The sequence below is a fragment of the Pteropus vampyrus genome, unplaced genomic scaffold, assembly GCF_000151845.1.
Source record: "Pteropus vampyrus isolate Shadow unplaced genomic scaffold, Pvam_2.0 Scaffold572, whole genome shotgun sequence".
Taxonomy (NCBI): Eukaryota; Metazoa; Chordata; class Mammalia; order Chiroptera; family Pteropodidae; genus Pteropus; species Pteropus vampyrus.
Window position 1 is genome coordinate 858,724 of NW_011889353.1, and position 27,952 is coordinate 886,675.

General features: G+C 39.6%; 1 protein-coding gene and 1 long non-coding RNA gene across 5 annotated transcripts; one reads left to right on the plus strand and one right to left on the minus strand.

Annotated features, from left to right (window-relative positions):
• Window positions 1–1,439: 1,439 nt before the first annotated feature.
• On the minus strand, window positions 1,440–11,062 carry PDP1 (pyruvate dehyrogenase phosphatase catalytic subunit 1). 4 transcript variants are annotated; one of them, XM_011384380.2, is made up of 3 exons: window positions 9,953–10,088; window positions 9,103–9,137; window positions 1,440–5,455 (listed from the first exon to the last, which is right to left on the minus strand). In XM_011384380.2, exons 2-3 carry the CDS (start codon window positions 9,131–9,133, stop codon window positions 3,798–3,800), a joined length of 1,689 nt encoding a protein of 562 aa, XP_011382682.1. In that variant the 5' UTR covers window positions 9,134–9,137; window positions 9,953–10,088; the 3' UTR covers window positions 1,440–3,797. The 4 variants fall into 4 exon arrangements, with proteins under 4 accessions (XP_011382682.1, XP_023381346.1, XP_023381347.1 ...); XM_023525578.1 differs by having other exon boundaries at window positions 1,440–5,479; XM_023525579.1 differs by lacking the exons at window positions 9,103–9,137; window positions 9,953–10,088 and adding an exon at window positions 10,861–11,062.
• Window positions 10,235–27,401, plus strand: LOC111733522. Its single transcript, XR_002778013.1, has 3 exons — window positions 10,235–10,401; window positions 25,415–25,639; window positions 26,351–27,401. It is a non-coding gene; the product is annotated as an uncharacterized LOC111733522 (long non-coding RNA).
• Window positions 27,402–27,952: the final 551 nt, after the last annotated feature.

Sequence of the window (27,952 nt, forward strand, 5' to 3'; positions counted from 1 at the left end):
TCAAAGTAAATTCTGAAAGGAAATGACCTTCGTATTGTAACAAGTCAATTCACATGTCATTAAGATGGAATCTACCCAGCTTGTCCGGGACTCAGCTTTTGAAGATGTGAAAAATTCTATAATGAATAGCTATTGTTTTGTTAATTTATGAAAAAAGTCAGAATTAACATATGTTAACCTACAGACTAAGGATACAGTTACCTAGACCCTTTTGTTATCCCTAAGGACAAAGCTAACAAGAACCCATATTCAGTATATTTGACTAGAGACTAGGGAAGCTCATTCTTAGCAGTGTTAATCTTGTTTAATAAAAGAATACTCAAGTCAGTCTAACATCCCAGTCCTAATTGAAGTGAGCATTCAAGTTATTTCCTTCTTCATCTCAACCATAGAGCAATGGCTGATGGAGTGATAAACCAAGACCATCAAAAAACAAGGTGTAATTTGCCTTTTTCTTTTAGGAGTCATTAGCTCAATCATTTAAGGAATAATATTAACTCAAATATCTCGGCACATAGAGAGGTCAATAGCAAAGGGACACTCTCCAATCCTTCCGAATTTTTCACCAGGAAAAAATCTCATCACTTGTTTTAAAGGACATTAGAAAAAAAGTACTACGTTTAAAGTATAGAAGATAAAATGTATTTGTATTTGATAAAATACAAATTTTATAGAAGATAAAATGTAAATGTATTTGAAAAGTTAAAGCTACACTTCAACCAAATAGTTTTCCTGAGAATTGCTAATCTAAAAGTTAGCTTTCAAAGGGAGAGGGAGGGGATTAACACTATCTATGAACAATGTATAAACAGTGATATTTTCATACTATGAAATGCTACTTGATAAGACTATGAATATACTCAATAACATAAATGAATCTCAAAAACCTGAACAAAAGTCAGTCACAAAAGAGTACATACATATGATTTACATGAATTTCTATAAAAAGCAACACTAATCTATGGCGATACAAATCAAAACAAGTTATGTGGGGAGGGGTTAATTAGAAAGGGGCTTGAGAGAATTTTCTGAAGCAATGGAAGTTCTGTATCTTTATTAGGGTTGTAGTTACCAAATCTCAAATGATACATTTTTTAATGAAAATTATACCTCGGCTTTTTAAAAAAGTACTATTTAGTTATTGGATCCTAAAGTTAAGTATACTCTACCACCATAGAAAGAATCTAATAAATCCTGTTATTATTAAAAATCAATACATACAGACAACAGAATGGTAGTTACCAGAAGGAAATGGGGGTTGAGGAGGGCAAAGTGGTTAAAGGAGAGCAAGTATATGATAACAGAAGGAAACCAAACTTCAGGTGGTGAGCACACAACAGAATATGCAGATGTTGAATTATAATCTTGTACACCTGAAAATTATGTTATTAACCAATGTTATCCCAATAAATTTAATTTAAAAAAAAAAAAAGAGGCCATTCAGAAAGCAGATATGAAGCTTTAATTCACTGTGGGTATTTCTCGGACCATACTCTATATTATATATAAACTTTTCTTATGTCTTCAAGCAAATACATCTTTTATAAGACACAGTTTTTCTACCAAGTACTGTATACCATACCACCATTCACTTAAGTAGTTAAGGGTGTATTATAAATATCATGAGCCATTGATTAAATATAAATACAGAAGTTGATATGTTTATTAGAAAGTTTAATTTAAAAAAGTTTAAGAAAGGCTAAATATGATGAAAGGTTATATGTATTCTTTAATTCTAGATATAAGATCACTGTGACAACCAATTACAATAAAATCACAACTGCTTTCAGATGATAGTAGATTCAGATTTCTAACATCCAATTATTTTTGTCTCAACAATGAACACCACACTGCATTTTCATTCTAGAGAGTAGACCAGCTTTCAGACTGCAGACCAAGTTTCTTGTGTATTATATTAATGGCAATTATGTTCATGATGACCACAGGAAACTAAATTTATATATACTGTACCATATAAAGATGAGACTTTATTACATATATAGTATTATGGAACTTTTTATAGTGATCAAAAGAAATTAAAATAGCTTGAAAATGGGTTTTAATTGCTACTACAGTCTAAATATATTTCATTAAAAGAAAAAGCCTCTGTCAAAAAAAAACATTTAGAAATAAATATATAGTACAGCCTTTTCCCCCTCCAAAATGCTGCTTGGAAGAAAAGTTCCAAGCTGCAATCTTCCTGAGTCTATTTTTCAACAGGAATAAGTTTTGTAGTCAGTTCTACATTGCTGTAGTGTGCACAGTCCAGAGTCCTTGAACATGTAGTTCATATTCTACAGAAATCTGAAAGGACTCCTAAACAACCCTCAACTAATTACACAAGGGAAAGCTGATGTTTTATATTAAAATCTATATGAATATCAAACATAGTCAAAGCCATTCTTTTAACAGTGATGCTAGAGAAAGTGATGAAAATATATGTACAGCTATACACAGATCACCATAAAACACAGGAAAATGCCATTTGTTACATATCAAATAAGTTCCCAAAAAGCCAATTTGAACATATTTACTTTCATTTACTTCAATACAGCAATAGAAGGGACTGCAAATAATTACAGAGGCTGCTTCAAATAACACTTGATGCTTTTAAGTGTTCTATTAAGCATCAGACATGCAAAATAGTTACCTTTTAAAATTTCTCATGTACATATCTTAATATTTCTATTTATAAGCTACAATGTTTAAAGCATTTAGTAATTTTTAAGCCAAATATTTTAACTGCCTTATGTCTAAGTGGGGAAAACAAAACTTCCTCCTGTCTCAACACCCAATGGTAAAACTTACTCCCCAAATTGACATGTAAACTTATATATGTCATCCTTAAAATTCCAAGTGATAGAAATCCTTATCACTATGAAATTAGAAGTATGACTTCCCAGCAGCACTCTACCCGCCCCACACACATATGTACAACATGCCAGGCCTTTGGGAATTACATAAGAGTGATATGCTGGTGACTATCAATGACAATAGTTGAACATATCAGTCTCTTCTTTTTATTCTGGATCTTTTTATTTCAAACTAAATAAACTTTTTCATTAATATAAACTAAAAAAAAAAAATCTTTTTTTATTTAACATCAATATAAGAGTAGATAAAACTAAAATCCTTTATTGTCTTCAAGTGTGTGGCAAAATAGAAAACGTTTCAATGACATTAGGTAATTGGATAGAGAAAGGAGTAGTTTGCTTTTCCATCTCGAAAATATTCCAAATAGTCACAAACACAAATTCAGATTGCCTGATTCTCAGTCATCTGTGGTTTAAAGTGGATCTGAAAACCACTTCAGGTTAAACTAAATTTATATAAATAATGCATAGATTGAATATCTAGGAAATCATGCAATGAACGTTCTCATGTACACTGGAATCTTAGTGATGGAAGGGGCTTGCAGGTGTGAACTGTTGTTTCTTCCCTTTTACCAAGAGAACATGCCCAGCAAAATCCTTGCTTTTGGCCTATTCAAGATCCTACTTGCCAGGTCATCCTGATTTTCTCAGACTGATACAAGAAGCCAGTGTCACAAGACACCTGCAATAAGAAACTGACTTGACTCAAGTGCAGGTGGTGTGAGGTCTGAGCCAGGCAGAATGAGACTCTCATGATCCCGCTGCCCTGCTGCCAATTCAACTGGAGTTCTTGACTAACTACAAGATGAACTGGGTAAATGTTTAGAATGACCCACTGGAAATGCTTATTATTTTAGTATCTTTTAAAAATCTACCTACCTTGTAAATCAACTTCATTCGAGAGTCAACAGGATAAGAAATTCACTACTCCTGGTTTTGATATGCCCCTATAACATGAGAATTGAACTGAACTACAATGATTGTAATGTCATCTCTGTACATCCGAGCCAGCTCTTCAGGAAGACTCAACATTTTGGAGAGGCGCTCATGATCAACAGTCCCAAACTCGTTGTTGCCCACAGCATGGCGAATTAGATGAGTTGCTGCATTCTGATCCTCGAATACTGAGGACATTTTGGCTCTCCTCTCTGTTAAAAGGCCATGCATCTGTCCCAGAGTCACCTTGTAGCCACCAACAGCTATTGGTTGTTGGTGGTGCATGCCCGTTAGGTACTCACCCACGATCCTAACCACATCCTGCCTATGCATTGTCTCCCACAAACCATCAGTAGCCAACACCAGAAACTTATCCTGTGGCCTTAATCGGTGGTAAGTTACCTCTGGCTCAGCAGTGAGATAAGGAGGTGTGTAATAATTAGGAGGGATAAACTTGGTATATTCGTTGTCATTCAACTGGTCTGGGCCAGATTCTATCACTCTCTTTTGAAGGTCAATGCTCCATTTGAACTTTACATCTCCAAAAGCCCTAAAAGGCATCAGCAAGCCAAGCAGCCGATCCTGTTTCACCACACTCTTGGCCTCATTCTTTGGGTGTTCCAATTTCAGTCGTTCCAGTTCTCTTTCATTCTGAGCATTGTGGTCATTAGAGAGAGTGACTGCTGACCAAGAGCCATCCTCTTCCTGCACACCTAGCATGGCTCTGCTATCGCCAGTATTGGCCACATGAAGGTCAACACCATCTACATGGGCCACACAAGCCGTGGCCCCAGAAAATGCCACTCGAAGCACCAGGTAGTTGAGGAAAGAATTAGGATCACCGACTTGAGCCTCCAAGGAGATGTCATTATCAAGTCTTTTGAAAGCATTAATTAAAGCCTCCTTGACATCAATATCAGCTGACTCTCCAGTGTTGAGGTCTATAAGCTCTTGCCAGTAAGTCCTCAAGCTGTTGAAGTACAATTTGGATGCCTCCTTACTGAAGTAATCATTGGGGTGCTTGTGCCACTGGAGAATGGGTAGCAGTGCCCGACCGCTCTCCACTGCATTTTCAATCTCTAGCAAAGTCTCATGGGGTAACAAAGAGACAGCAATATAATAAAAGAGTCTTTCACTGACCGCTTGGGAACAAGCACAGCCTGCATGGCCATCAAACACCCCCAAAAGCATCCCTCTGGTCTGCAAGCAGGTTGCTGCACTTCTCCGGTCCTCGATGGGTGCATTCGCAGGTAGTTGATTGCTGTCAAATCCAAGGACAGAACTGACATTTTTGCCATCAAATTCTGGCACTTTGAAACTGTATTCATTCGCTTTCAGGATGCTGTTGACTTGTGGAGGTGTGAGGTAAAATTTCTGTGGTGTGGAAGCGTATTTCCTTCCTTGGGTATATTGCCACCAATTCTCCTTTGGCCTGCAGAAGGTGGAATACGCCAGATGGGGTGTATATCTCAGGCGACTCTGAGGAATGTAAGGGGATGAGCAGCAGAGATGTTTGTGGTGGCAATAACACGCAGTGCCATAGATTCTGCTCAGTTCACAGTTACGGATCAGAGGAAAAAACAGTTGAGTTGGTGCTGGCATGGCATCAGAGAACAGTGGCAGGCTGGAACTTCTGACTGGGATTCCTAGACCGCAAATTACACAGGTACATACACACAAAAAAAGTTATATTTCAGATTACTTAATCTATTTTGCTTTTATAGCAAATATTTAGCAGGTGAAACTACATACTAAGCCCTGTGCTATGAGGCACTGTATTTTATACCCATATCATATACTATCTCTACAGGGTATATTTGCTAAGCACCAAGTTCTCAATCTTTTATAGAGCTAGGATTGAACTGCAGTCCAGCTTTACTTTACTTTTTTCTTTTTTTTTTCATATTTCTTGTATAGCACAAACTATGCAGAATGTATGATAGGTTTGGCTGGGGAAAGCTGAGGAGATGAATGTTATATAACATTATGCAGTGACAGTCCAGCTGGCCAATCACCCTTCTCTCTCCCTATCCTTAAAAAAGGCCTTGGATTTCCCATATTGCTGAGACTTCTCCCATTTATGAAGATCCTATTTCTAGATCTGTGGTCAATTGTTAGCATTTGATGACACAAGGTTATCACCAAAAAAGTATTAAGATGCATCCTCAACATAAGTATGTTCATAAACTATTTGTAAGTTTACACATATACTACTGTACTAATATAATATTCATTAGAACATACACAAAAAATTTTACATAATGAATAAAAAATTCCAATATTACCTTCATACACCCCAGTGGATGGTCTGCAAAAAATGCTTTCTAGACCACTGTACCAATCTGATGAGCTCAGGGACATAGGTCTGCCACCAAATTGCCAAATTTATCCTGTAAAAGCTGGTTCACCTCTTTAGGCCTAATTTTCCTCAGTTATAAGTGAACACATCAGAACAGATGCTATCTAAGGCCTCTTCTAGGATTCTATGCCTTTATAAGTGTTTGCTGAAGTGAGGCTTTGAAATTAAATGCAGGTTTCATTACCAGTTGTTTAATTTTACTGTGTCCTTCATGATTAAAAAGAAAAAAAAGTTTAAGTATTCTAGCAGCTCCAAACTTTGTTAGTAACATAAACAGTTTCAGTGCTAGAATTTAATTTACTTGTTAGCATTTTCTTCTGCTTATCAGCCATAAGGAAAAGCTACAGGAAGATTATTTTCATGTATTATGGATCCCAAGTAGAATTTACCACTAGAATGTAAGAGAATATTTTCTCTTACATTAAAAAAAGATATCTATCTGTCTTTGGGATAAAATACTAGTCTAAGAATCTTAAGGTATGGATAAAAATGGTAGAGACTTATAATCATGAATAAAATTAAATCATATCACTCAGTATATGACACTGAAAATTTTTTGCTGGGCATTTATTTGAAAATTTAATGAATGTTTACCAGTAACCCAGATAACTTATATGAGAAAAATAATCTTTCTTCCTCAATAATATTTCCCTGAATTCTTGAGGTATTGTATTCATTTGGCCTATAAAGAAACAGGCTTTGCAAATACTTTAAATAAGGAAATAAATGCAGTAAATAAAAAGAAATAAAGGGAACAAAACCAACTGAATCTTAGTATCAGCTATTCCTAAGGTTGAGCCCATTAAGGAACAAAAAATTTACAAATATCATGAAGTGTTAGCTATATATTGCATTACTTTTGCATACCCTCTTTTAAAGAGTAATTGGAGAAAAAGTGCTGAGTGGGGTGTGGGAGAGCAGAGAAAACCAAGCAGAATAACTAACTGATCCGTGTTTGCTTCTGTAATAAGCACGACATTAGGCAGTTATATAGGAGCAGTTTTGCAAGAGATAGAAAGTACCATTATTTTAACTGTACTAGTTAAAAAGGGAATTTTTTTTACAAAATTGAAGACAAAAATAAGCAATAAAAGGTAAAATTAGAATTCTGGAAATAAGATCAATAACTGTTCTAAAATGCAGTAATGAAAAATAGAGATTCCAGAAGAACAGGAATCTATCAAGACTAACCACCTAAATAACAGTACTTCAAACTGAACTTGAAAGTCATCCAGAGGTTAAGTGTACATGACTGAGCCAGGAGATGTGCTCAAATGTTGGGCCACATGATACTGGCTTCCAGACATAAACCATACCTTGTTAGGTTTGCATGCAAAAAGCACATTAACTCATTTCATGCTCTCTACAAAGATTTTCTATTACTAAAAATGTAAACAGATGCCAATCTTAAAAAAAAAAAAAAAAGAAATTTTCTCCATAAATTTATATTTGTGCTTACTTTAAAACTCAAGAATCCTAAAGAAAAAAAATGTGTGTTTCTGGAGTGTAGCTTGAATCAAAGTATTATGTGTCTGCGCACGTGCATTTGTGTGCAAGTTTCGAAGGAGGAATTTAATAGATGTATAACAGGATTTCCTTACATGATGTCTAATCGAGAAATAACAAGCCAGGAAATCTGCACTTTTCTCAAATCTTTTTGTTTTGAAATTTTTTCTGCTTCTGTAAGTTGATTGCAAAATTAATTAAATATCGTGTGGCAAAAAAACTAATGATTCATACAGCAAATGCTTTGAATAACACATACATTCAAACAGAAAGCACTTAAATGTTCAAATAATATACATTTTACCTTCAAAGCAAAAGTTCTCAAAATTGAAAACAAAAAAACAGAGAGTGAATTTTATCAACTATATTTTTCAGTTATTATATGAACTGAGATTGTATCTCAATCCCTCAACTCCCAATATGGCATCAAAAGACACATTCTTAGCGAAGCTGAAGTTCGTGAAAACCGCATTCTTTGATTAATAAGCATCCTATCTTCACCAGTACAGGTCATATATTCTCACCATCAAACCAGATAGATACCCTTAGCTGTCTAAGTACTTTCAAATATTTTCAGAAACCACTCTGAGTATCTTTCTGAATATTCTGTGATTCACCAACAAAATCGTGAAAACAAAACTTTTGTTAACTATCTTGCTAAATTAATGGAAATAGAAAACTCTTGTTTGGGCCAAAAACAGCAACAAGGTGCAGTCGTTAGTAAACTGGAGCTGTGTCAAAATTTCAAGTTATTTTTGACTACGTTTTCACTGAAAAGTTTCTATCCTATGATTCAGACTGAGCCATGTTACACGCAGCATCTTCATCCTAGGAGAATTTGGCCGATTTTGCCAATGACTAATAAAGAAAGATGCACTGCGACCCAACACAGGAGTGAGACCCATTCTCACTGATGTGCTCTGCAGAGCCTATGCCAAGAAAAGATTCCACTTCATCAGTAAACCCATAGAACAAATTAGTTATTAGATGCTGTTACTGCACAGATTCTTTTCGCTTTGCAAAGCTTTTGGTGTAAATGAAAAAAAAAATGATATACTAGTCATCAGATGTGTCAGAACTTCAGTTTAGGTAATCCGATCGCATTAAATACCCTGCATAAAGACTAAGATTTTTCAGCATTTTCTGGAAATGCCTAACCATTTCACGGCTCCCATTATGTTTACACGAACGAAGAAACAGGTTTCCTTCCAAAGACTCAGAAGCCCCAAGCCAACACTTGTTTTATTAGTTTCCTTTGTCCTTAGCTGAAAATTGCACTCACCAAGGCATCCATCCAAGCAGCCTTTGTACCCTTTTTCTATCTACCTTGCCCTTGATTCCATGCCGACCCATCTAAAACTATCCACACACAAAATCAGTCACCATCCTTCCTGGGTACCCAACGCAGGTCTTTAAGTGAATACCTACCAATTCGTCTGGGCCCGGGACACACACACATTCTCCTGTCATCACAACACGGAGCCGACAACATCCACAACCCGCGCGGCCAGCAGCGGCGACAGCAGCACCGGCCCATTGAAAGCAATGCAGAGATGCTCATTAGAGGCGGCGGGGAAGGCGGGAGCGGAGGAGGGGCGAGGTCTCAAACTAGCCTAGTGAATGGGGCTGGGCTGGGAAGAGGGAAGAGGACAGAGGGAGAAACGGGTGGGGAGAAGGAAAGCAAACCAACCAACCAACCAACCAACCCACCCACCCACCCCACGAGAAAAGCAGAGCCACGGCCCAAGGCGGCAGGGGCCCAGACGCGAGCAGGGGAGCGCCCCAGGACCATCCCCTCCAACCAGCCCCTGCGCTAAGTCCACGGGCGCGCCGCATCCTCCGCCTGCTGCCAGCCCCACCCGGCCCCAAACGCCGACGGCTTCGGTCTAGACCAGAGGCGGCCCAGGGCAGGCTGCCCGTGGGGTTACCCCAGACTCCTGAGTGTGTCAGGGGGAACCCTCGGGCAGAGAAGACATACCGCCTGCGCCGCACCTCCCGGGAGCTTGCCCTCCGGCGGGTCCCATAGGTGCTGACAGCCGGCGCAATGGGGTGGCTCCCACCCCCAGCCTAGCGCCGCCACGCCGCCCCGCCCGCCGCCTCCAGGCCCGCGCGCACCTGGCGCCCGGAGGCTTGTCCCCACCGCGCCCCGGCAGTCGCCCGACCGCCCGCTCTCTGCACGCCCGCGGCCGCCTCATCCCAGGCGCGGCGCCCCCTCACAACTCTGGGTGGAAGAGGATTCGGACCGGCTGGTTCGGGGCCGAGAGCAGGGAATACGAACCGGGCACGGCAAGGGAGGAGCCACTTCTTCCCAACGAGGAGGCGGCCGCGGCGGCTGCACCACCAGTGCTCTTTCCGCACTGCCGGGAACAACTCCCCGAGTCCGGTCTCGCGCCCCGCGCCAGCTCACCCCTCACCCCGCCCCGCCGGGTAGCCGCCCTGCCCCGCCCACGCGTTCCGGTCCGGCGCTTCCTGTCTCCTGATTGGCTGCCGCAGAGGCGAGGAGGCGGGGAAGGGAGCGGCTGGCTGCCGGGGTGCGGGGCGGAAGAGCTGTGAGCTCCCAGCCAGCTTTGTGGCGTCACGAGGGTCAGACAATCCCTTCCATTCGGCACGAGCCACCCATTGGTTCCAAGGGCACGCCTCACGTGACAGAGCCCGGAGGCGCGGTGGAAGGTGGGGCAGCGCCGCGCTGCGGATCAGGGACCTGCGGGGCTTTGCGGCGAAGACGAGGTTGGTGGGGAGTTGCCGCGGGCCGAGTAGGGGGAAGCACCCGGGCCGCCCCCGCAGCCCACCGCACGTGGGGCCCCGGGCACCGGCTGCTCCCCGCCAGGCGGCAGGGCAACGGCCGTGCTTCCCGCGCGCCTCACTGGTGCGGTCGGCTGCGGGGGCGGCTCCCCGCCCAACCGGAAACTAAGTTCCCTGCCGCCCCACCCTAGAATCTAAGGCACAGCATTCCGAGAGTGTTGCCCCATTCATTTGATATTTTGCAGAGTTTAGGAGCATTAATGTGTATTTTTTTTTGTCGTTTTCTGGACACCTCTCAAGTCCCGGGGCGGGGGCGGGGGAGAGGGCGGGGGATGGAGAGCCGGTCTAAACTACGGCAAGAGGAAGTAGTGAAGGAATTCTTTCCCTTGTAGGTGTGCGCTTATGTTCTCTGAATGGCTTTGAAATAAGTAGTGTGTCGCTTGCCCTGAATAGTTAAAAGAGGGCAGAATTAGCTTTCAGAAGTGGGAAGAGCACTCGACTTGGAGTCGCAGGATCTTAATCCAAGTCATTTCCGCTTTATGAGACTTAGTTTCCGCTTCTGTGAGATGAGGTTAGGTTTGGGGAGACGTTGGCACTGTGGTTAAAGGGAAGACATCTCAAGGGCTTTTTCACTTGCCTCCTTCCGCACATTTCTCCTCTTTAAGTGAACTGAATCATTGATACTAAGTTCTAAAAACTTCACACACTGAGTTTACTTTGATTTATTAAGCGTATTTGCCAGCAGAAGTTCACAAAGTGATGTGGGCTGGTATAAACACTCATCTTAACAGTATTGTGGAGTTTTATTTTTATTAATCTTATATAATTTGATTTTTATGTATTCAAGGAAGAACAGAAAACAGTGTCAGAAACTGGTTCTTCATGACCCCCAGATCTTTCCAGCTTCCTCTTGTCCATCTTCAGGTTTTCTGTTGAACTCTCGCGGCTACTCTGCGGCCTTCATCCCAGTTTACACGGGTCGATCTGCCTCATTTCTACTTTCTACCCTTTCTTTTCTATTTCTCAGATGAACTTACCATAAATTTGTCTTCTTCATTGTCCTTTTTTCTATTGAGTGTTTGATTTATGTATCTGACTTTCTCTTGTCTCATAGAGGCAGTAAAAGGTTGATAGATTGTTAGAGCATAGCTGAAGCCAGATTGCCGGGGTTCCAACCCCATCTCTGCAGTTTATTGTTTGGTCTTGGGCAACTTCCTTCAGGCTCAGTTCTCTCATATGGATGATAAGAATAAAAATAGTAACAGTTTCATTAAGTGAGTTTATATAAATATCTGTCATGCTAAGAAAGTACAAAATAGGAGGAGGTAGTAATATTATAGATGTGTGCAGGTCATTGTGTCTCATAGATTAAGGACTAGAGAGTAGGAGACCCATACCACCAAGTGAAATCTGTTATCAGATATTAATACTAGAGAGTCTTAGAACCTGATGATATCAATTTAATTTACATAAGTGTCACTGCCCTACTCTGCAGACATGGAGACCAGTTAACTGAAGCTAAGAATGGATTATTATTTTAAGAGTTTCTGCCTGTGGACTCAGAAATGAGGTTATTTATACTAGGCTTGACTGTTGTCTATAAACTTTTTCCTAATGATTGCAGAAATAGAGTAATGGTACTCCAGAATGTATGCAGTTATCCCTCAGTATCCTCAGGGGATTAATTCCAGACACCCCACCTCCCCTATGGATTCCAAAATCTCAGGATGCTCAAGTCTCTTACATAAAGTGGCACAAAACAATGCATAGTCAGCTCTCTTCATTTGCAGATTATGCGGATAAAAAATACTCTCTTCAATCCACTATTGGTTGAATCCACGAATGTGAAACCCATGGATCCAGAGCGCTGACTGTGCAGCTTTCTCAATGACCTCTTCGAAGTTGCCACCTTGGTAACATATATCTTATGCCACACCAACATTGCCATTATTCAGAGCACTTTTAAAATTACCTTTTCAAATTGTTTTTTGATCTGCACAGGAAACTAACTTGTTTTACTACAACTAGCACCTTGGTTTTTATACCAAAATAGTATTGATTCCTCCATCTTAAGAATTTTGGTTCTGAATGATCTGGCTGTTTCTGAAAATAACAACCACTCTCAAGTAACTGGTATTTGCCACCACTAAATATGTCAAAATAATTTGTCATGAGTATTGAAGGCAATGCCAAGGTATTTCTGGAATCAGATTAAAGGCTCCCCAAAGTAATAACTTTGAAATTCTCATTTAGAAATGTAAGTTTTTTTATTTAATTGCAAAGTTGTATGGTTCCATGATACGTATATTATAAATAAAGTCCCAGTCCTGAAGAGAATATAACTGCTTGTACCACTGGGGGACAGGGGGTGGAGGGGTGTGATTCTTTAACATCTCAACCTTGTCTTCTTCTGGCCTGGCTTCCTCTCTTTAGCTGGGGCTCCGTTTCACGACCCAATAGGCTTGCTTCAAAAGGGCTTTTTGTCATCACATGGCCATCTGGCCAGGGCTGCAGCAAGACCTTGGGTTTGCTACTCTGTCCCCACAGACTGTTTTAGTCTCCAGAACACCTGTTCACACTTCAGCATTGGAAGGTGTAGAAAAGTAGCACAAAACCCAGGGTGGTTGTAGAGAAGAGCAGGCAAGAAGAAAGGGGCTTCAAAAATAGTATTGTTCAAAGAAAACATTGTGCAAAACTACCTATTTTGTCTACACACATGCTTTCTGTGTTAAAATGCAAAGACAGTTCCTGAATGAGACCATTAGCACTGAGTCATTTTCTTGCCCTTGAATAAACTTGGAAATGAGCAAGTGCTTAACCAGTTTTGCCTGCTGTTTTTGTGGGTGGGTGATAAAACCCTTAAGGATATTGGAGGTTAGCTGTGACAACATGGAGATGGTCCAGCAATCTTAGTGGTACCAGCCAGAAAGCTTAAAATAGATTTGAGATTTGAGATGCTGTCTGCCTGATGGTTAGTGACTTCATTGTGGCCTTTGCAAAAATTAGCTATTAGAGGGAAATGAGGCTGGCCTACCATACTCTTCTTTAGTTTCTACTTCCCAACAGGTCTTGGATAGGACATCAGCAAGTAATTACAAAGTACTTAAGTGATAGGTACCTGTTTTATTACCATCCCAGTGATGATTGTTGGTTTTTTGAAACTTAAGGTACTTGGAGCTGTGCACTGAGAATGGCAAATCATTTATAAGAAAGAAACAATAGGTATTCTAGCTCATCTCTTGTGGGCCAGAGGCTGCTTTAGTGCTTTCACATTTGTCTCATTTAATATTTTTAAAGTAATCTGTTCGCGGAATTCATAAGATAACTTTTGTTCAAGGGGAAAAAATAAGCTTTATTTACTTGCTAGTGGGGTGTATCATCAAATGCTAAGGATGACATGTGGCGGGTGGTATTTTCTAGCCATTGGGTAGTCTGGCAAGGTTAATTTTCAGTGTAATTCTGTAGATAGACTCCCCCAAATACAGAAGGTAAAAGGTGAAAGAAGGCCTTCAGGGAAACCAAGTTATTGGGGTGGGTCTAGAACACTTTTTACAATAAGTGCCAGGTCGTGGGCGCCTCTGAAGCAGCTGATGCCAATCAGGAGACTTCAGCAGGGCCCCCTATGCTATGAACTCAAAAAAACCACGTCTTAAAAACTAACATTCTTTGCTTACCTGTACACTTTAACTACTAGTGTGTTATAGTGACTACAGCACACAATAGATGCTCAATAATGAACTCATTTCAAATGAAAAAAGGGGCATATTGCAACAGCTGAGTGCTTTGTGATAATTAAAGAACTATAGGAAGAAAGTTTTACATTTTCATTATGGATTTGAGGGCAAACTATATTCTTGTAATTGCAGAATTTCCACCCAGGCTTATTGTGTCTGTGACCAGCAATATATTTTGCACAGCTCAGTGTATCACCACTGACTGAACACTCTTGGCAGAGTCCTGCAGGGTTTGGTTATTTTTTTTTTTTTTTTCAGAAAAACTAGTTGTTGGCTATAAAAGCTTATTTTCCTTAGAAACCAGATATTATAAATATCTGTAGATAAATACCTGATATAGTCAATTCACATGCTAGTAGTAAACCATAGTTGGTTGTATGATACAAAACAATCTTTTGAAAGCTAAGATTATGTTTATTTTAGAATGTTTTATTTTTAAGCAGTCCCAACGGAAGAGAGAAAAGTTCAAGGATAGAAAGAAGATAGAAATTAAAGAGGAATGTTAATAATAGCTACTGAGTTATGTATCCAGTTTCTGTTAGGAACAATAAGCTCTGGAAATCTAATCAGAATATTTAGAGTATTTATTACTCAGGCACAATATCCGGGTTGTGATTTTATGCCTACTTAAGGCATCATGGTTTTGTGAAATGAGTATGAATTGGAGACCTGAGTTCAAATCCTAGCTCTGCTTCTTACTAGCTGGGTAATCTTTCCAGATTTACCCAATAGCCTCAACTTTTTCAAAATCAAAGATGTTATAAGGATTAATGATAATTAAATGAAAATGCCAAATGATGGCAGGCAAATAGCACCAAGTGGTAGCACCTAAATGAGTCCCCTAAATGGCTGCTATACCAATACCACAAATTTAGTGGCTTCAAATGACACACATAACTTACAGTTCAGAGGTCAGAAGTCAGACACTGGTCTCAGTAGGCTAAAATCAGGGTGTCGGCAGAGCTTCATCTTGTTCCAGAGACTTTAAGGGAGAATCTGTTTGTTTGCCTTAACCAGCATGAGAAGCTGCCCGCTGTCCTTGCTCATGGCTCCTTTCTCCATGTTCAAACCTAGCAATGTAGCATCAGCAGATCACTCTCTGACTCTGATCTCTTCTGCTTTCCTTTCTAAAGAACCCTGTGATTGCATTAGGTCGGCTGTGATAATCCAGGATAACCTCTTTATTTTGAAGTCAGCTGATTAGCAACCCTAATTCCACCTGTTAACATAGCATATTCACAGGTTCTGGGGATTAGGGTGTGAACATCTTTTAGGGAGGGGCATTCTGCATACCACAGTGATTTTCTGCCTTAACACTGTTCATTCATTCATATACTTATTTAGGGAAAATATAAATAATACGAATAATATGATAACAATTAATAAAAGTACCTTTACCCCAAAGAAAACTTATGGATAGAGAGTTTAGATATAAAAAATAAAAAATTAACAGACAATGAAAGACAGTATGCAACAAGCCCCAGTATGAGCCATTCAAGTTTGTGCTACAGGCTTTTGGAGGACAGATTAATAAGATGTGCGAGAGAGAAAAAAATCACTGGAAATTATGATCGTCTATAAGAAGTACTGTAATAAGGGTGTCCCCTTCTTTTCACAAAACGTAAATGTGATCTTAGATTGCAAAAGGAGGTGATAGCCTTTTTCCATTCTGCCTTGGGGAGTCCCCACCAAACTTTGAAGGGTATAACAAAGCTTCAGTGGAGCCAGAGGAAGGCAGCCAGCAGGGTGAAGGGCCTAGAATCAGAACATGAGAAGTTTAGTGATAGTCATGGTGTGATCTTCAAATAATTAAATGACAGTCATATGAAAAGAAAGCTAGATTTATCTTTGAAAACTCTGGAATTTGAAAATGCTAGAATAGATGTATAGAAGTGAGATTTAATCTTAATTTGATAATTTTATGTGGTTATAGATTTCTGAAAATGGAATAAGCTCCCCCTTTAGGTAATGAGTTTCATGTTACTGGAGGTGTTCAAGTAGAATCTAGACAACAAGTATCAAAAAATGTGTTCCCACGGCTCTTTTGTTTATGTTTTGAACATTGTACATACATTGTAATCATTTGCATTCCAGTCTCCCTGTATAAATCATGACTTCTGTCTGGGATGAACTTGTCCTATTCATTTTATTTGGTTTAGGAAGTACCCAGTAAATGTGGGATGGATGAAGGGATGATGCATGGTGAAGTCGAGGATTGAACAGATTGACATTTAGAGTCCCTCTTGACTCTCTTGAGGCTCTCAGTTCTCTGAGCTAGGAATTGAACTAGGTTTAAATTAGGGAATTTGAATCCAGAAAAGTGGAGGTGGTGGTTGCGCATTCTAAGTTTTACAATATAGAAAGGCCCAGAGCGGAGAGGGAGCAAATCCAAGTGGAGGAGCTATGTTGGGTGAAGAACGGGAGTTAGAGGTGGGGCAGGAGGCTGGGTCTTGATTTCCTGTAGTCTGGACCAGGTTGACACTTGACTAAGTCGTTATGAAAGGAGAGTAAAAGTATTCCGACAGTCTTATGTATCAGGCTAGATTGGGAATGACTGGGGACCTTGCCGAATTGTGTCCCCTCTCAAATTCATTATGTTGAAGTCTTAATTCCCAGTGTGATGGTATGGGCAGGTGGGGCCTTTGGGAGGTGATTAGGTTTAGATGAGGTCTTGAAAATAGGGCTCTCGTAATGAGACTACTGCTATTATAAGAAGAGACACAGGAAAGTTGCCCTACCCACTTTGTGCAAGGACGTATAAGAGAAGGGGGTTGGGGGCTGTCTGCAAGCCAGGAAAAAGCGCCCTCACCAGGGAACGGAGGTGACCAGTACCTTGCTCTTTAACTTTTCTGTCTCTGAAACAGAAAAATAAATGTTGGCAGTTTGTTTAAGCCACCCAGGCTATTGTATTTTGTTATGGCAGCCTGAACTGGCTAAGACAGGGCTGTTACCTAAATCTGGGAGTGAAGAGTTACAAGTCTGAGCTAGGCAATGGCAGCAAGATTATAAAGAAGGGAACAGACAGAAAAGACATTACTAAAAGCATCAGGACTTGGCGACTAGGAAAGTAAGAAAGGGTAAAAAGGAAGGGGTATTAAAGAGGCCCCAAGTTTTGTGCATGGGTGACCATGAAGGTGGACATTTATGTCTACTGAGGTTCTTACTGACATGGAAGGAGTATGGGGAAATATTTGGAATATCTAGGATTTTCCAAAACTTTCCATTAAGTTCGTGGCTGAAAATTGGCTGGTCTTAATATTTGTGAGGATGGAAAGTGAACAGTATTAGCCTGTGAAGGGCAAACGATTGTTAGGGATGAGCTATAATACTGGTAATACTGTGCCCCAAATGGTGGTAGTAACAGCAGGTACTGTTGTATGAGAGCCCATTATGGGCCTACAGTATGAGACACCGCACATGTATCTATGGGTGTGAAGGCCTCAGCTGTACTCTACACAGGGTCTGCTTTAGGGTAGAGCCCAAGGAGATTCTCATCCATGTTAGTACTAAGGATAATCATATGTCTCTTAAGTAACCGGGTTTTATTTTTTTAATTGTTGGACTCTGAAATGAATAAATAACTGACTGTGTCTGTGTGTGTGGGTGGAGGGAGGTTGGAGTTATTACCAAAAGTTTCAGAGCCAGAAATGTGGCATAGTTACAGGGTTGTGTGATATATTATTTTTAGCCTTCCTCCCATTTCTTTTTTATATCCCACCCTTGTTTTTCTATGTTCCTCTTTTAATTTATGCTGTCCTATATTTTATGCATTCCTGAAAGTAGTTATAAATTCATTCTGGAATGAAGGAGAACAAGTATAAATATGTTTCTATTTACGTTAGTCCCCACCTTATAAATGAGGAAGCAGAGATTCACTTTCTCTAATTTAGCAAGATCACAGTGGGTATATTAGTTGTCTATCGCTGAGTAACAAATCGCCCCCAAAATAAGCAGTTTAAAACAATAAACATTTTCTCACTCGGTGTCCAAGAGGAGTCTAGAAGCAGTGTAGCTGGGTGGTTTTGGCTGAGGTCTGATGAGGCTGCGGCCAAACTGTCAGCTGTGGCTGCTGTTATTAGAAGGCTTGCCTGGGGCTGAAGATTCTACTTCCAGCACATTTCCGTGTCCTGGACAGAACATTTCAGTTCCTTGCCTCCTGGGCGTCCTACAGGTTTTCTCACAACACAGGAGCTAGTTATCCTCAAAGCACGTGATCTGAGAGGGACACGGATAGAAGCTGCAATGTCTTTTATACCTTAATCTCAGAAGTATCATGCAATCACTTCTGTATTATCCTATTGGTCACACAAACTAACCCCAGTGAATTTGGAAGGGAATGCCACCAGGGCATGAATGCCAGGGGTGGGGGATCATTAGAACCCATCTTGGAGGCTGCCGACCACAATGAGTAAATAATGTAGATGAGATAATGTAGATGCATGTTGATGCTTTTACAAAAGCATTGAATTCATACTTGCTCAAGTTCAGTCCCCAGAGCTGTTTCTGTTTCTTTCATCTTGAAGATAGGGTGAATGAGCACCAACAATTCCCAAAGCTGCCAGTTTCATCCAAAAAACTTTATGTAGCTTCATAACTCTATTTAATCACTACTAAAGGTAAATACAAGACAACTCTTTCAGATAATTAACTTTTTGATACCACTAAGAAATTAAAATAATAGCTAACATAACTATATATTTACATTCTCTGAATTTGGTAGTGCAAAAAAATAATTATAATTTCAATTCACTTTTTCTGTTCTTCATGGGAGATACATGTGTACAAAGGATAAAAGTTTTTTGTGATTCTGGTTCTCATAAGATGATTTCACCCCTTATTTGTCAATGTAATGAGAAAATCCATAAAGATATTTTTACGGAACATATTTTACCACATAGCTGAACTATAGCCAGATTTTGTCAGGGAAATAAACTGCTGGCTCAGTGTTCATTCGTCAGATCACAGATCCATGACTTACCAATAAACCACCTGGATAAATGAACACAGAGGATCTCATTTCCTGTTGGCTGTTGTCCTACCTTTTGATGATTCTCACTCTTTTCTGCATCCGGAAATCTCATTTTCATTTGAAGTATGTATAAGTCGATGTCATTGTTACTGTTTAAACACAACTCAGCTAAAAAAGTTTCTAAGCCGAGAACAATGGTGCTGACTAGTTATTTCAACTTCAGTTTAAATTTGCAAGTCATTGCTGTGTGCCAGTGATATTAGAATTGTTACTGGAGAGTGGGGTCCTCTCCCAGCACGTTGTCCAGGTTCTTGATGTCTCGAACAAAGAATTGAGCGAGACACCGAAGTACAGCAGAAAAGAAAAGTTTTATTAGAAGGGAAAGTCACTTCCAGAAGTGGAAGTGGGCCTGAGCGAGAGAAGTGTGACTCAAAAGGTCTGGTAACAAAGCCTCCGGGGTTTTTATCCCTATTTGCTGTGGGTGGTTACTTTTCTTAGAGGAGTAGGCTTCCTAATTGACAGCTAAGATTGACAGGACTCAGTGATTTATCATTTTGCTTTCTGCGCATGTTTGTTCCCAGAATTCAGACTTCTGTTATAATGATATTAATGAACTTCCGGGCATATGCATCATATTATAATGATGGTATAATGAAACTCAGGTTAGTCGAAGGTCATTGGGGTCTTTATTGTGCAGGTACGAGTGACTGGCTTAAACCGGTACCTAAATCTCTGCCTACTGGTTTCTTTGTGTGAGTTAAAAAAATGCCTTCTGGCTTGCTTAATTGTGGGCTGATTAGGGCAGACCCCTTCTAAGATAAGATGACCTCAGTGTCTTTGCAGGCAAACCCGAAACCCCCTAACTTTCCTGCCTACTTCTTTTCTAAGAGCCACGAACCCCCTTATTATTAGTATGGATGTTGAAGGATGGGAGGTCTCTTCTTCCATATCTGCTTCCTGCTGAGAATGGCCATAGTCCCTGCCTGCAGCGATTTCATGGAGCTCTTTCCCTTTCTGCCTCAGTCAGGTTGGGGTCTTGGGTTTCCTCCTAAAGTGCCACCTCAGTCCCTAGACTGAAACTTGTTGTTTAAATTGTACATCTATAATTCCTGTTATCGATTTGCCTATTAAGTGAGTAAAGGGAAACAGACTTGGTTAATACGTTTCTTAAAGAGTAAAAAGAAAGACCTTTGGCTTAATGTCCCTCCCACCCCAGACTCTAAGGGCCCTGCCTGGCTTAACACCATTTCTGCTTAACAATGGGCCGATGACCCTTATCAGTAGCCAGAGGATCTGAGTCACTAGGGTAATTATCAAGATTTGAGGGAGAGAGCCTTTTTCCAAAGAAAGGAGGGAAGAAAACTTAACTAGATTTACTAAAAAGATTAACTTTGCAAGAGATGTCCCTTCTCATTTCCTGCTAAAAGATTAAGAATTTACAAGTGATGTCCCATCTCAATTTCATTTCCTGCTAAAACATTAAGAATTTCACAAGTGATGTCTTGTCTCAGAATGTTTTTATAACTTTCTTTATATGTCTGGGACCTCCCTCCATGGTCCACGATCTACTGTGGTATGCCAGTTTACAAATACAATCATCAGTTTTATCTAAGGATAGAACTTTCTCTTTGCATTTGACTCACGTACAAATTAATTTGATAAGTACATTAGAACATTCGCTGTGTTTCTAGGCTCTATGTTCTGTGGATGGATAAAAGGGTTAAGAAAACCTTTATGCCTTTAAGAACTCCTTGTCTAGCTGCTAGATAAACATTAACAGGAATAATTATGAAACCAAGTGCTATCACAAAAAGCTCCAGTAGAAAGGAGAAGGGGAGTTTTTCTGCCTCATGGTGGATACAGAAGATATGGAGATATTAGGAAAGACTTCTGTTAGATCAGTGGTCTCCAGATGTAGGCCCCAGGACCAGTGGTAGTCTCTAATAGAATTTTCACTGACTTGTAGCAGAGTGAGGGGGAAAAAAAAGAACAAGATGGGTTTTTTTTCTGTGAGTAAACTGAATTCCAGAAACTACCTTTATGATTTAAAAAAATTCTTTAGTCTGAAATTATGTACTTACATTTTTTTCTGTTACATTGTCCCTTAAGAAGTCATAATGATAATATGTATTAGTATTTTTTTTTTTTAATTGCAAAGTAAAACTTGTCAACCTCCAATCAGTCTGCATTTTCATTCATTTGTGGATCCTTGAAATCCCAAAGGTTAGGCGCCCTTATTTAGACGGTTGCGTTTAAGCTGGAATGGGAAGAGAGATAGATGCTCCTGTATAAAGGAGTTCCTGCTATTTGCCTGTCAGCAGTTTAATCACATCTACTTTAAGGGGAAATTAATTTATGAGAAAGAAAAAATAGATGCTTTTTAAAACTGGTTTTGAATATTTTTGTATGTGTCTGGGGAAGTGTGGGGGAAGGTGGATCTAAGAAAAACCTGTGCCCACAGTGGTACAGAATTTGAACTGTAGCTTTGGAAAGCTGCTGCTGCCAGAAAGAACTGCCCTGCCCTCAATAAAATCTTAGAAAATTTAGATAAAATTAGGCTCGATGAATGTAAACCTCCTACTTCTTTCTAAGCATTAGGTTAAAAAAATAAAGGGGAGGGGAGGTCTTCCCCCCTCTCCCCACCGTTAATTTTTCTCAAGGGGATGAAAGAAACAGTGAGCCATTGGATCTGTGAGTCTAAGTGGGTCAGTGGTCATATTTAATATGTCCACACTGAAGACTGGCTGTGCCCAGTGTCCCTTGTTCATCTCACCTACAGTAGCAAAGCTTTTTATCTTTTTGTCAATAGATGCCTCTCAGGAATTGAACTATATCCATAAATTTAGGGCTGTTTCACCTCTGAAGAGGTAGGTATTCAAGAAGAATGACAGATGATATAAGAACTGAATAATATCAAAAGATGTTTAACAACAGTATAGGAATTCCCCTATTTGAACTCTGGGGCAGAGATCTTACAGGAGTTATCTTCCCTCAGTTCCTCCCAGCATAAGTACTTTAAGAAATGATCAAAGATTTCCTTGAAAACTTGCCAGACAAGGCTTTTAAATAACAGGCTCTCAATCTGCTGTGTACTTGGAAACTATCCCTGTGAATGGTAAAGTAAGAGGGCTCCAAGGTCATATATGCTCTGTTCAAATCCTTGCTTGACACCTTGCCATCAAGTCACAACCTTGCTAAGTCTCAATTTCCTCTTCTCTACAATGGGAATAATAGTTGTTACTCCATAGGACTGTTGTAAACAAAAGTAATAAGCATGCAGCAAGGACAAAGTACTATTCTTATATTTTAATTTTTATTATTGCCATTTTCTTCTAGGAGGAGAGCCTCTTTCCTGCCCCATCTCTCCTCTATTGTGCACTGTCTACCATCTTTGAGTCTAGAGGGTCCTGATTCAAGAGAACATGCATACTATTGTTTGCATGTTGATTGTTTCAGCTTCCTTGAAACTAAAATGTCTGCACATGAACAGCAACCAAAAAAAAAAAAAACCCCTGTAATATTTATAGGGCAGATCATTTATTTTGGTTAACTGTCATATATTTAAGCAAATTATCCAAAATTTTGTATCAGAGTATTTCTAGACAAAATCGTGTAGAGAAAAAAATGTTAAGCAAATTATACATTCTGTTAACAATACACAGACCTTTTCCCCATGACCTTTAGCAACTCAGCAATGGAAAATATCAGAAGGAGATAACATACTGTGGATGGGGCAATAGAATATTATACATCCTTCCTGGTTCCTGCTTTATAAAAAAAATAAGAGGAAAAGATACGTGGCCTCGAGGGGTAGAATCATGGCCTGATCTGGCACACAGAAGTGTGCCTTGAAGCCTGTCTCCCCTGAAATGACTAGCTAAGCTGTTGGAGGTTGAGATTGAGAAGCTAAGTAAAGTAAGCTTTACTCACACACTCCCAAGCAACAAATTTTGTAATTAAATTAAAAGGGAGTAGAGGGGTCACAGGGTTATATCTCTTGCTTAGAAGTATTAAATTGACCTAACCTTGAAGAACACTATTTTGAGTCATTAATTTATTCAACCAGTAATTATTGGACACCCACTGTGTGCCAGACACTGTTCTGGACACTGGTAATCAAATAGAGCCAAGTCCTTGTTATCATGGAACTTACAGTCTAGTGGAGAAAACAATATAGAAAACACCCCACAGGAATTCACAGCTGAGCCACCCCCCTCATGGCACAGGAACACCCTGAGTGTGAGCTTGGTGGTTTATGCACAGTAATCACCATGCTTAATATTCACTCAGAGAGTTAGGGGTATGTTTTCTGGTCATTATACTAATCAAAATTAGTAACTTCCAATTAAAGCCGCGAGTATTTTTGACCTCAAAAATGATTGACATGCCTTTGAAGATCTATTTTTGTCCTGCGTTCTCAAGTTTATGTCCTTCATGGTAGCCAACAAGGAAAACGCTACCCTGACAGTTTAATAGTACAAGCTACATGTTATCCATGATACTTGATCTATCTGTGATACTGACTTGCTGAGAAGCAAACCTTTGATTTACCTAATGTAATTTTGTTCTTTAAGCATTGAGGTTACCTACTTAGTGTTATATTCTTTGGTATATTTAACTTTTTTTGGTATGCCTTCTTAAGTTTCAGTATACATTTTAATGAGTCAAAATCTTGGCTAAGCAAAACTTGGATAATATTACATGTGTTGGTAAAGCCTTGAGAATGACCTTCAGATTTCTGTTGGCTGGAGGTTTGTAAAAGAGGAGGGTTAGTTTTAACCTTAACCTCCCAACCCCCGCCTTCCAACAACTCTTGTAAAAAATATTCGGTAGATTAAGTAGATTAAGTAGGGCACATTAGGTGTTGCATTTCAGCTATGGAGTGATATCTAATACCAAGTCAACATTTATTTTTAACTCTGGATGCACTGTATTAAGTAGTTAAGAGCAAGTCTTCTCTGAAATATCCCATGCAGATTATTTGTTAATTACAACAGAAAAAATGGTACCTTTACAGTGGGAATATCTGGCAGATAACACCATCACCAGTGAATCTAACATTATCCATGATGGTGATTATTGATTGACATTATGTTCTCCCTGATGAGATGCAATGGGAAGTACACAACATCACTTTGGTAATATTCTTACCAAAGAATGTTTAACTAGAATCTAACCATGAGGGAAAAAGCAGACAAATCCAGATTGCAGGGCATTCTGTTAGGCAGTTGGCTTGGACTCTGCAAATATACTAATGCTGTGAAAGACAAAAAAAAAAAAAAACCACGAAAATATCATATAGAATATTTGAGGAAAAATTGGAGAAATTTTAATATAGTCGTTTTATTAGATAATCCTTTTATATTGGTATTAAGTTCCTTGAATCTGATTGTTATAAAGGAGAATATCTTTGTTCTTAGGAGATACATGCTAAAATTTTTAGGTACAAAATGTCATGAAGGCTGCAACTTTCAAAGGTTCAAGACAAAAGTAAACATATGGAGAGAGAATCAAACATGGCAAAATGTTAATTGCGGAATCTAGGTGAAGGGAATATGTGTGTTCATTGTATTCAACTTTCCTGCAGATTTCAAATTTTTCAGACTAAAAGGGGGATAGGAGACAAGGAATGTCTATTCGAGGGAATTTATTATAGAAATCTGGAATGAAAATGTTAATCTAAAAATAAAAAGCCTTTCAAAGTGAGAGGCAACAGCATTTATTCGAGATCAAAGAATAGCTATTCTGGAAGCACTGATTCAAGTCAAAGCTCAAATAATGTTTTGATTAGGAGACAAAGGCAATGGGTATTTATGAGAAAGAGAAGGGGAACAATTACATCAATAGAAGGAAGGCATTTTAATTAGTGTAGATAGCATAGCAATATTCTAAAGAATGTTCTTAATTTTTAGTCTGGTAGACATCAGTATGGTAGTCATGATTGCTTTCTTGTTATCCTTGCAAACAGTTCTTTGGGGTACAAGGTTGCTTACACTCAGTCCAAAGGTAATTTTGCCTTGTTATAACATTGTAAAGGTTTGCAGCAAGGCAGTTCCTCTGGCATGGAAGCTCCAGTTCCATTTTAAAGTGTCTCCATTTATTATTTTTTACAAAAATAAAAGATGTGAGAAAACATATGCACAAAACTGAGTTGTGACACCTCAGAGGAATAAACTCCAGACAATGGACGAAACTTTGCAGTGAGACTCACAAGGGTTTCGTTCTGGTGGGTCCTCTGTAGACACCAGCCATGAAATTGTGGGCAATCTGCCTAAACTCTGTATTCATTTCCTAGGGCTGCTGTAACAAGTTGTTTAGCTTAAAACAACAGAAATGTACTGTCTCAGTTCTGGAGGCCAGAAGTCAAAATCAAGATGTCAGCAGTGCTGTGCTCCCTCTGAACCCTGCAGGAGAGAATCTTTCCTTGCTCATTCCCTGTTGCTGCTGGTGGCCAGCAATCCTTAGCAGTCCTTGGCAATCCCTGGCTCGTAGCTGCAGCAGTTCAACCTCTTCCTCTGTGGTTAGTCTTCTCCCCTTCTGTGTCTGCCAGTATCTCTTCTATAGTGAGGGTAGCAGTTATAAAATTAGTGCTATCTTAATGACCTCATTTTACACTTGATTACATCTGCAAAAGACTCTTGAAATATGGTTGCATTCACAGGTTCTAGGGGTTAGGGCTTTGACATACCTTTTCGGAGGACACAATTCAACCCATAATACTCTCCATCTTTGTTTCTCCAACTCCCAAATAAGAATAAGGGAAGTGATGGAGCTGATAACCCAAAATGAAGTCTGAGGCCCCTCTGCTCTGAAAGTCTGAGGCTCTGTGTGTCCACCGTTCTCAGGTGATACGTTAGTCAGCCTTGGACAACTAAGAAGCCCAAGAGAGACTTGGTGAGGAGAGAGTTCCAGGTCATTACAAGACAGAGAAGTTATGAGACTTTTGGAAAACATGATTCATGTACATCCTTGGCGCAGCAGGCTGTTTTTTTGTTGCTGTAGTTTTGCTCATCACAGTTATTCTTTGTCCTCATTTTTATTTGTCTAAATGATTGTTCATCAGGAGTTTTCTATACTGAATTCTTATCCTGTTACCCATAAAATGAGATGTTAGCATTAAACAAATAATAAATGGCACAACTTCTGAGTAATTTCAGAAGTTGGATAGGTCACCAGCTGGAGCAGACTAATGAGAAAAATCAAGACTCCTCTCTCTGTCTTTGTCTTTCAGGCTAAAAAAGCAAGATAAAAAGAGAAGACACTCTGTAATGAATAAGGGCAGCGGCACCTTCAAATCTGTCGGCCCTTCTTGCTGGGTCAGCTCTGGATATCTGGAGGGAGAGACCCTTTGAGGCCATCTGGGGATCGCAAGTAGAGGAGGCAGGGGGCAACATAAATGAGATGAGAGCAGTCCATACTCTTTCCTGATGTACATGTGCTTCAAAGGGAAAACTGTGTCAAAGCCAGGGAAGGGGAAAGCACAAAACAGTGAGCTGAAAGAGGACGTGTTCTCAGAACCCCAGAACCACAGTCCTCAGTGCAACATGCTATATATAAAAATGCATCTGTCTCTCATACATCTCCCTCCATGTGACCGAAAGTGGACTCCAGGTCTATAAACCAGGACAGGGTGGTGTCCCATCTGAGACATCTCTGACTTGTATATAGAAAGCAAAAACTTAAGTGAAATGGACTCTTCTCCAAAATTAAACAGTGCTTTTTTTTTCCTTTCAGAAATTATTTAAATAAACAGTTTGTAATTTAATTATAATGTCATTATGAAGGCCTGCTCAGTCACTTGCTGCCATCAGTAGGTAAAACACTGGGAATTCACACTGTGTCATTATTCTGGTCTTCCTCTGCCATTTATTCAGCAGTGGGAGTTAAGGGTTTGTCAGCATTTCCATAATTACCTCTTATTTTCAAAGCCTCTGTCATAGTTGCTAAAAATTGCATTGTACTAGACGGAAGCCTAAAGGTAATTTCCTTTAGTGTTACAGCGGCTGCATTCTTTTATAGCCGTATGTGACTGTGCAGGAGATTTCAGTATCTTTTTATTTAAAAAATTTATACGTAAGTCTCAACTCTTATTTTTGTATAACTTTTATCCAAGATTGGGATGTGAATCATGTGAAATAAACATTTATGAACAGTACACAATTCAAGAAAGGTACTACCTTGGCAGCAACAGGACAAAGTATGGCCAGGAAGTAATGACATTGGTATGGTGATAATCTAGTCATAGTTCTTTATGTTCACACATTGTATATCTCTGAGATTTATAATATAAAACAGAAGGGAAGAGAAGATACGGTCTTAAATTAGAAATTTAAATTATATATATTGCACTTGCTATAGACATTGGGATCTTCTCATCAAATCATAGAATTTCAGTGTCTGAAGATTAGATCTCATCTATCAGTTATGGATACTTCATCAATTCTACATTCCCTCTTCCACCCTTCGAATAATTTATCAGTTATTTTTTGCTGTGTAACAAAGAGCCCCAAAACTTAGTGACTTAGAAAAAAACAACCACTGTGTAGCTCACTGTTTTGACAGTTAGAACTAAGCTCAGGTAGGTGGCGGTTCTGCTGCTCCCTCTTGGGATCACTAATGTGGCTACAGTCAGCTGGCAGTTCAGCCAGAAGCTAATTCAACATGGATGGCCTCACTCACATGTCTGGTTGTTGGCTATGGCACAGAGGTAACTACATCATGTTTCTCGAGCATCTAGCAAGTTACCCCAGGCTTTCACTAGCCACTGGGTTCCAAATAATGCAAAAGAGAGCAGACCCCAATGCACAAACTCTTTCCAAGCCTCTGTTTCTGT